Source organism: Bidens hawaiensis, unplaced genomic scaffold (assembly GCF_021521415.1).
Source record: "Bidens hawaiensis isolate Kalapana, Puna unplaced genomic scaffold, B.hawaiensis_p1.1 tig00023305_1, whole genome shotgun sequence".
Taxonomy (NCBI): Eukaryota; Viridiplantae; Streptophyta; class Magnoliopsida; order Asterales; family Asteraceae; genus Bidens; species Bidens hawaiensis.
In genome coordinates this window covers 198,496-208,330 of record NW_027493655.1, presented here as the reverse complement: position 1 = coordinate 208,330, position 9,835 = coordinate 198,496, and the positions used below count along the sequence as shown (strand labels likewise).

At 35.0% G+C, this 9,835-nt stretch overlaps 1 protein-coding gene across 1 annotated transcript; it reads right to left on the bottom strand.

Annotated features, from left to right (window-relative positions):
- Nucleotides 1-1,656: 1,656 nt before the first annotated feature.
- On the bottom strand, nt 1,657-8,043 carry LOC143567289 (K(+) efflux antiporter 2, chloroplastic-like). The gene is made up of 20 exons (XM_077053747.1): nt 6,445-8,043; nt 6,106-6,277; nt 5,892-5,982; nt 5,525-5,661; nt 5,384-5,443; nt 5,185-5,304; nt 5,032-5,100; nt 4,831-4,896; nt 4,606-4,695; nt 4,367-4,471; nt 4,145-4,273; nt 3,840-4,049; nt 3,625-3,774; nt 3,429-3,482; nt 3,245-3,303; nt 2,967-3,033; nt 2,702-2,878; nt 2,449-2,505; nt 1,936-2,010; nt 1,657-1,833 (listed from the first exon to the last, which is right to left on the bottom strand). The coding sequence occupies exons 1-20, from the start codon at nt 7,980-7,982 to the stop codon at nt 1,711-1,713; spliced, it is 3,549 nt and encodes a 1,182-aa protein (XP_076909862.1). The 5' UTR covers nt 7,983-8,043; the 3' UTR covers nt 1,657-1,710.
- Between the last annotated feature and the right edge of the window lie 1,792 nt (nt 8,044-9,835).

Below are 9,835 nucleotides of genomic sequence, written 5' to 3'. Positions count from 1 at the left end.
TATCCATGCACCCTTTGACTTATTCACATACATTTGGACTCCATATGATCATATGTCGCTTATACAATTGCATAGGACTGCAGAATTTGTCAGCTTTTTGTAGCCTTTGGTCAGTTGTCCAGAAACATTCCATACAATAGTATGGCAACTATATGATCATATTAGGGTTTTTTTTAACAACCAGCAACTTTGAAAACCGTATGAACTTTGGGTATAACTTTTTTGAGAAATTATAACTTTGAAGATGCATGTGTTAACTACCCATTTACCATTCAGAACTTTGGATATAACTTTTTTGAGAATTATAACTTAAAAAAAAGGCTTAAACTTTTATAATGCATAACTAGTTGCTTGCCCTGTTCGTTCGACGCGAGACTGTATATGTAGGAAAAAAACATGTCGCATAAACCCAATTTGCTAAATTAATACTATACCAATTAATAATAAATTAATTTAGACATACTAATAGCTACAATAATATTTTGCCATAGAAAGTTTGTTGGAAAATGGAGTTGGGCAAACTTGTCCAATAGGTGAATTTTCAAGAAGTTCATACACATCATAATTTTAAAAAAAAAGTAGACTTGGGCGGTTGTAAACACGGATATGTTATTATAGAATTCATTATCGTTATCGTCATCGCCAAAAATCGACATCACTCACGTTGGTTTGGTAGTGAACGAATGAGAAAAAAACTTGTGTCGTTCGTGTTTATATTAAAACCGATAGAATATATTATCACGTCCGGAATATTGTATCGTGTCATTACATAAAACGATGGTAAATATGTACGGAATATTATATCATATTTCATTTAGCAATCATATCTATATACTATCACAAATCTAAACATATCTGGCTCAATCAATTTTTTTTTTGTTCCCATACGCTCGTATGACTTTTGGTCAAATTTCCATGCGTCTGCACGTTCAGTGTACTTTTGTCACGTGGGGTTCCATATGATCGTGTAACTCCTATAGATCGTATTTAGGGTGTGTGAGTTTTGAGAGATGGTGTACGAATATCATAACCCTTTATTTATTTCATAACGGATCGCACTACCTAAACATTTTAGTGTGTTTATAAGCTTCCTTCCTTAAAAACAAATGTTAAAAACTCTTATTCCTATTGTTACTACGTACTACTACTTTTACCTATAAGCTGTATATAAGGCACCCTACACCTGTTTCAATGACAGTCCCGACCTCCTATCAAACTTAAATGTTTACGTTGCTTAGTGTGGAGTTGATGCATTTCGCCATAAATGCACTCACTGCGTCCTGTACATATGTGTGTGTGTGTGAATCCAGTTTAGACATGACACTGACTTCAAGTAACTGAGCAACTAGTTTTGTATGAAGGATTCAAACTCTATAACCACGGTTAATATTATGGAATGCGGATCTTAAGCCATCAATAAGTAATCAAAATACACAAGCATTTCCAACTAAGATTTCATTTTTCAGAAAAATTGGTCCCACAAAAGACTAGTTGCTAAATGCGCGTTCAAAGGTCAAAACGAAAGCAGAGTCAACCCTAAAAATCTGGGTCGATGTTCTCAAAAGGTCAAAACAGAAAGCCGCATCAGTCAGACATGCAACCCAAAATCTTTATCTGTACAGTTTGTATGAGGGCCATAAATTACCATACACCCTCTAGAAATTTTTGGTTTTCACATTTTTATTTATTTTATTATTTTTTGAGCATCTTTTATGATGCAAGTGTCCCTTCACTGACTTGGCTGTCATCAGTAGAATCTGAAGGTTGACTTTTAGGTTTCACTACAATGCGAGAAAACCCGTAGCCTAGAGAGCTTCCGCTAGTTTCACACAACTGCAAAATTCAGCGTTTATGTGCCGGTTAAAGATTTATAAAGAGAGATTATTCAGTTATAAAAATATTTCAAGATGTAAAACGAAATTGTGAAGTGCATACCTCAGTTAGTTCTGAAAGGTGACGGGATCTAAACTCGTTGATTGCGGCTGCTATCTCCAACATTGGTAGTTTAGCCTATTAAAAAAAGAACAATAAAAAAAAGTCATGAACACTTATTTGCAATTAGCTATCGGCTATTCAATAAAGTAAACATGTGGCACAGTGGGTGGATTGTGTATTCAGGTGAAAACCTAAATCATTCTTAAAACCTTCTCGTAAGTTAGCAGTTGATTAACATGACAGCAGTATTCTATATTATTAGAATAACAATCTGGTTATTGATAGAACAATTTAGAAGGTTGTATGCGTTAAAAATAGCAGTGGACTACTTTTGACCCGTTGGATAAAGCATCCAAACAAAAAGATTTACTGCAAAGTGTAGTAATAAAACATTTTCACTAACTTACTAGTACTTTTCCGGCTGGTAATTTTTTAAAGAATTTTCATCACAAAAACAAACAATCAGTTTATTTCAGCTGTAATAAACTGAATATGAGATACTATATTACTTACTTGGGCAAGAACAGCAGACGCTAACTGCAAACTCGGTTCTAATGTCTCGGGCACAACCTGCATCATTTGTTTACTCAAGGTCAATACGATGCGAGGTTGTTATAGAAAGCAACTTATATGTATGTTACCAATTTGACATATAATATAAAGACATGAATAGAAGATGGTACCAGAAATATTTATGTTACCAATTTTGCTATTTGACATATAATATAAGGCCATGAATAGAAGTAAGATGGTAACAGAAATATACCGCTGTTGCGCCAGCCTTCTCCAGATTGAGCCCATGATCAACATCATGAGCACGTACAAAAGTCTTTACATTTGGGAAATACTTGCTGAGAGCCCAAACTGTTCTATAATTTGCACCAGGTGTGTCTAAAGTGATTGCTGCAGCACAAGCTCTTTCTGCGCCAATCTTATGCAACACCTGGAAGTTCAAGTGCACAAAATAAACATCAATGATCGGATTGATTCCACATTATGTGGTTTTCAGCTGTGACGGAAATTAGCTTCACCTCTCGACTACCAGCATCCCCAAAATATACAGGAAGGTCAAGTGCACGTCCAACTGCTACTCGATCACTGATATTATTAATAACGTCAATAGATTATATATACTTTGAATATGGTAAAACATTGAAATACTCGTCAAAAGAGAACAATATCCATTTTTTAATAAATGCTGGTTCCATAAGGTGGAAATTCTTATATAATATAGAGTGTTATTGTCTTCTGATGCAAGAAGTAGTAGTAACAAAAATAATATACTACTAAATTTAACAAAACTTCATACCTTCTCACATCAAGAGCAACAAATGGAATTAGTCTTTCAGAAAGAAGCTGTGCAATGATCTGAAAGAATTGGAAAGTTTTTATAACTAATAAAGTAAAAACCACTACACTAGCTAGCAATAAAATGATAATGATCACGTCCATCTTATGAACAATAACAAACACAATTAAAAATTGTGATGTACCTGGCCAACACGTCCAAAACCACAAATAATGATATGATCTTGCAAATCATCAGTCTGAAAAATAGGACGAAACAGAGCACAAAGAAATGAAGAATTAGCCGATTATCCATATAAGTCTCAAAATCACATCATGGCAGCACAATATACTTGAGACATCAGACATGTATTCTTTTGGTTTTAATTACTTAAGGCATACCTCACTCTCTACAGGTAATAAGCTACGAACATCTTGTTGTTCAAAACGAGATGCTATTAACTGGCCTCCAGCAGCTAACCATGGTGTGATAGCCATTGAAATACCAACCACAAGAAACAGCAAAGAAGACAACTGAGAAGTCATAATACCCTGAACACAGCATGAATGCAAAGTTATAACAAAGTTATTGATCAAATTAGCTAACTGATGCTAACCTGATTGACCGCTTCGCCAAACGCCACAAATGCAAATTCTCCACCAGGTGCAAGCAGAAGACCAACTCTAATTGCAGATATTAGTGAGATACCAAAAAGCCTACCAACTAAAGCCACAAGTATGGTCTTCCCAGCAATCAGAAGCCCTAATGACCCCATTATTACAGGAAAATTCAAAACAAGAAGTTTTGGATCAATCGACATTCCAACCTGAAAAAATAGTTAATGTTATTGCCTTATTGTTATCTACAAAAGGCCTAAGACCCTAAACCAGGCATTTGTTTGTCAAAGGTTAGAAACCTTACTGTCATAAAAAATAGGCCTAATAAAAGGCCACGATAAGGAGCAATATCTGATTCAACCTGCAATGAGAATTCAGTTTCTGCAAGTAGCAAACCAGCCAAAAATGCTCCTAGTGCCATGGAAAGACCAGCCTGTTTCATTTATCATGAACCAAAAAAAAATATAAAGAAATATTAATGGCAAAAGAGATTTTCATATAATTAAAAATAGCATAATCTATTTACCCTAGCAGTAAGGAGACTTGTTCCCAAGATAACCAAGAGAGTATTTGCCGAGAATATTTCTGCATTTTGCATCTCTGCAATTTGTTTATAAATTGGACGAAGCAACTGCAAGTAGCAAGAGGAAAAATAAGCTAACTACCCAAAAAATGTATCAAAACCTTCTACCAAGTGCAAGTTTGACCCTATATTTTTCAAATTATCCTAGTCAGTTAAAACTTTGAAATATGCAAGGAGCTTACTAAACGTCCTCCAGCAATAATGGCACTAATAGCAACAACTGCCTTCACAGCAGCCAATCCAAGAGCTTCAGCAATTGCTTGGAATCCAATCTGAAATAAAAAAATGTCATCATGTTACCAACCAACTACTATATTAAAACAAACATGGCTCAAGGTAATAAAACATAGAGAGACTTATGGAAGAGACTGATCATATGAATGGTGTGTGTCATTAAAGATATTTACCCCTCCTTTTGATGAATTTGGTGAAATAAGAGGTATAAGAATCAGCAAAACAACAACTGCTAAATCCTGGCAAGAAAAAAAGACAAATAAGCAGTGAATTAGTTATGATAATAACGTACGAATCAAGGTTACAAGGTAGCACGATTGTTTAATTAAATTAGGTAATAAATGAAACATAAAGAAATGTTTACGGTTAGACACCTGAAAAAGTAAAACAGAAAATGTAGCTCGTCCATGACGTGACGTGCTTTCCCCTCGCTCCTGCAATACCTACACAGGTAGAAAGATTCATATGAATTTAACTGTTAACCAGTGGCTAAAAGACATGGAATTATTTACACTGCTGGTTATTACCTGGAGGACAACAGCAGTTGAAGATAATGCAAGCCCATTACCAATGACAATTGCAGCAGGTCCTAGCAGTCCACAGACAAAGTGGGCAACCAATCCAACCACAGCAGCTGTCATCAAGACCTGTGTCAACAATGACTTAGATACTATGTCTAAGTGGAACTGTTCATAATTAACTACAAAACAATATGTTTGCAATTACCTGAACAGAGCCTAATCCAAAAACATATTTCTTCATGGAACTCAGCCTTTCAACAGAAAGCTGCACAGATTGTATAGTTTCTTCAAATACAGATGCAAGGACTGAAGATAAACTTGAATTAGGCGTATAATGTATACCAACCTCAAGACCAATATTAAAAAGTAAGAAAACAACTCCAAATTCAGCTATTGCTTTTGTAGCGTGTACATTACGTATAATTGAAAGTCCGTATGGTCCAATCAAGATGCCAGCTGTCAGATACCCAAGAACAGGACTACCTAAACACAATTGCATCAAAAGCAAACCATTAGGTGATGATATAACCTTTGTAAGTTCCACACTTAATGTATAAGTTCACAAATTTGGGACATGGTCAATTGATTGATACGTTTTTGCATATACTTCCAATGGCAAAACATATAGAAAGAAACGAGTGAATAATAATATCAGAAAGATGCATCAAGAACGCCTGGCTCCAAAATAGTTGTAAACATTAGAATTCTAGTACCTCCAGGAAGTTTCTGGAATATAGGCACAAAGATAACACTAGCAAGTAATAACCATACAATGTCCAATAGGGAAGCTTCTTCTTCATTTATCTGAATACATTGAACATAATCAATAAACAGCATCCACGGCCTAATTTGAAATATACTGCAGATAACAAAGCAAAAAAATATAGAAAAAAATAAAAAAAAAAAAGACAAAGAGGGAGAGCAAACCTCTTGCTGTGGAAGCATCTCAATTAGCTTTTTAATTTTCTTTGGTAATTTCCTTATTTGTTTAACCAACGGTTTAGCATTTGATGATACTTCATCAATGCTGGTGGTGATAATATCAGGTTGTCGGAATAGTTGCTGGATATGTTGTTCTCGTTGAGCATAAAAGGTAAAACTGGCGTGTATATAAGCATCATGCAGTAAGAGAAAAACAACTTTAGAACCAAATATTTCAAAAAATAATAATAAACTAAACCAATAACACCTCTTTTATTTCAACTGTTTTTTCCATATGATAATAAACCAAAAAATAAATAAATAAATAAATAAATAAATGCATACCCTGCACCAACAAGCAAAGTGCCAAGCACCAGCTTAGGCATTTGCATTCTTGTGGAATCAATTAGCCACTGGAAAAAGGAAGTTGGGGTGAACTCGGTATCATCCTCCGCAGAAGAGAAAAATGATGCTGAAAAGAAACGGGAAGACTTTTTTAATAATGTCTTAGGTGAATTTATTGGTGAGCTGTCTTTGGTCAAATCCTTCGGCGTTTCTGGTTTGTTTGTTTGATTTTTCGCTTTTTCTGCGTCAATTTCAGTCTCTTTTGATGGTATTCCGTTCTCTTGATCGCTATCATCAGAAAATCTTGACTCTTCAAACATTTGGCTATCTGGTACATCCTCAATGATGAAAGAACCCTCAATGCCGTTCTCCTCAACAATTATCTCAACTGAATTTCCTTGAATGCCCTTATCCTGACTAATTGATTCATCACCTAACCCTTCAGAATCATCTACATGGGAAACGGAAAGCATTTTTTCAGCTTTCTGCAATGCGATCTCAGCATCATTGACCCGTTTGGTAGCCTCGAGTTCAAAAGCAACTGCTTCCTCTGCTAAAAGCATTATATTTGACACATCTTCCTCGGCTTTCAAAGCATCCACCTGTGCTTTATCAGCAAGATCTTTAAGTATATCCACTTCTCTTTGCAAATCCTGTTTCTTGTTCGGCAGTTGAGATAATGCACCCTGACAGTTTTCTAATGTCAAACCACACTCCCTTACATCTTCCTGGGCAATACTGACAGCTTCCTCTAGTTCTTCCATTGGATCCGCCTTTTCTTCTTCACTACCTTTTGCTGCTTCTAATGAATCAAGAGCTACTTTAAGCCTAGCTTCAGATAAAGAAAGAGCCATTGTTGCTCTCTGAATAGCTTCTTTAGCAGCAATCTCTTCATTCTCAACCTTTTCAATAGAAAGCAAAACTGAATTGATCTTATCTTGAGCAACTGAAGCTTCATCTTTTAACGCTATTGCTGATTCCGATATTCTCTGAGCTTTCTCTTCAAACATGGTACTATTGAGTTGAGCAATTTCTAATTCCTTGAGTGCCTTTTGCAGATTCTTTTTCAATTCATCTACGCTTGGGTTCTCTAACTCATCTTCTTCATTCCCATTATTTGAACTACTCATCTTTTCTGGACCAAAATCGGCTTCCCCGGATGAGTTATCTCCACTAACACTCTTGATAAATTCAACATCGTTTTCAATTCCATCGATATAAGCAACTGAATCATTTCCCTGACAAGTTACTTTTACTCCTCTTGATGCCTTAAGTGAACAAACAGCGCATTTCGGTTTGTTGTAACTCCACAAACAACTTTTCAATTCATAAGCAACCAATTTACTTGAATTAGCAACACTGCAACTAGACGCAATCAATTTCGTGGTCAACTTCTTCCTAGGACCAACTTTGAAAAGAACTCGTGTGTTGCTACTAAATGCTTTATAATCAAACCTTGAGCGAACAGTCAGCTGTCTTAACGCTCTAGAACTAGTAACTTCACCGCCATGACTTTGAAAATGATATGAAATGTCCATTACTGCCTCACAGTCTAACTATATATTGAGTAGGTAAAAACAGTTCTCATACGGGTGCCCTGAATATCTGTTGAAGGAAAATGATTTCAAACAAACATGAGATAGAAATAAACTAGATCATCCAAGATGTAATTGAACGAAATGACCACAAGTACTAGTTTAAAAATAAAAAATGAGAGAACATACTGCGTATGGATCTGTATGCATGCCTTAAGAATCAAGTGTCATCCATGAAATTCGTAATCTTAATTTTGTAATTTAATAATATCGCATTATCATTAAATCAAATTCAAATTGATTAGTGTGACTGAATTAGACAAACACACACACACATACATACATACATACATACATGTGTTAATAATTAAAATTGAAGTTTCAATAGCACAAGTTAAGGTTTGAAGTAGAGAGAGAGATTCGCATTCATATATTGTCGAATACTTGTGTGGATCTCTAACTACATCTTGTACAGTATTAGATGCATCAAATAATAATAATAATAATCATTGAGTGAGTGTCTACTAATAGGCGGCCGGCTTAGCTAAAATAAAAATACTAGAGTCATGGATTACTGAACCTAATATAATCAATCATCATAACCAAAGTAGTAATAAAAAGCAAATACATAAATGAATATAATGAGTCGTCTAAGAGATTGAGTTGAGTTAAATGTGACCTAGAAAGCACTCAATAACTGACTGACTGACACATAGATGTAGATGGATCATACATACATACATACATACATTCTACTAAACAACTTACTGATCGTCAATGAGAAGAAGAAGATGAATGGCTGGCGGACGGACGGACGGATGTTTTCAGGAAGAAAAGGAAAAAGTTAGGTTACAAATGAAAACAACGGGGTGATGACGTCACTCTGTCCCAAAATAAAATATAAAAGGAAAAAGGAAAAGGTATATACGGCAAGATGCCCATGCCCATCACACACACTCACTCACTCACTCACTCACTCACTGTCATATGAAAATGAATATTCCATTAACGGCTTCATTTTCTTCAAATCCTCCTTTCCAATTACCTATTTATTTATAAAATACTGCCACTTTTGTAAATACTAGTAAAAGTGTCCCCGCATTATGGTGGGGCGTAGGGGGCATTTAAACGGGCTTGATGCTCCTGCCATGCATTTGATCGGCCTTGATTAGAGTCATGGGCGTGTAAATGAATCAAGAAAAATTGGGTTTTAAATAGTCCTAACTTTGTTCTATTGGCAAATAACAGTCTCAACTTAACACTTGGCTGGTGACGGTCCTAGCTAAAGATGTATTTGTTCCAACGGGCCACACCTAACAGAATGTTAACTCCGTTAGTCTGATGCTTACCTGGCACGCATAGTTGTCAAAAATGATTTCATAATTAATATCTATTATTTACACACTCACCCATTTTAGCTTTGTTTTTATATAATTCACCCTTAACTTAATAACTTATGATCCAACAACATGCCATTTCTGTAATACTTTAAACCGTTTAAAAGAATTAAATTTATATTAAAATAACTATATTAATTCTCATAAATTCAGTATTAATAACTCGTATAAGCATTAAATTTTAGGGTTTCGAAAATTGTGGTATTACATTAATACTATAATTTTGTTATGTTTATTGTTATAATATTATAGCAAACCAAAAGGAAATAAAATAATTAAAAGAAGAAATGAAGAAATAAGAAGAAAAAGAGAAAAGATAAAATAAAGGAAGAATGGAGAAGAAGTAAAATTCCATCCCACATTGGTGGAGGAAAGGAAATAGAAGGCTTTCACCATGGTATAAATAGGATTCCTAATTCTTATCTCACATCGCTAGATTACAAAACTTGTAAGCTCTTT

What these genes read in the sequence shown, in the direction of transcription:
- LOC143567289 (XM_077053747.1), bottom strand. Translation starts at nt 7,982, where the DNA reads ATGGACATTTCATATCATTTTCAAAGTCATGGCGGTGAAGTTACTAGT. An exon ending in ATTCCAGAAACTTCCTGGAG is followed by an intron (nt 5,662 to 5,891) that starts GTACTAGAATTC and finishes AATTGTGTTTAG; the next exon opens with GTAGTCCTGTTCTTGGGTAT. An exon ending in TTGGATTAGGCTCTGTTCAG is followed by an intron (nt 5,305 to 5,383) that starts GTAATTGCAAAC and finishes TTGTTGACACAG; the next exon opens with GTCTTGATGACAGCTGCTGT.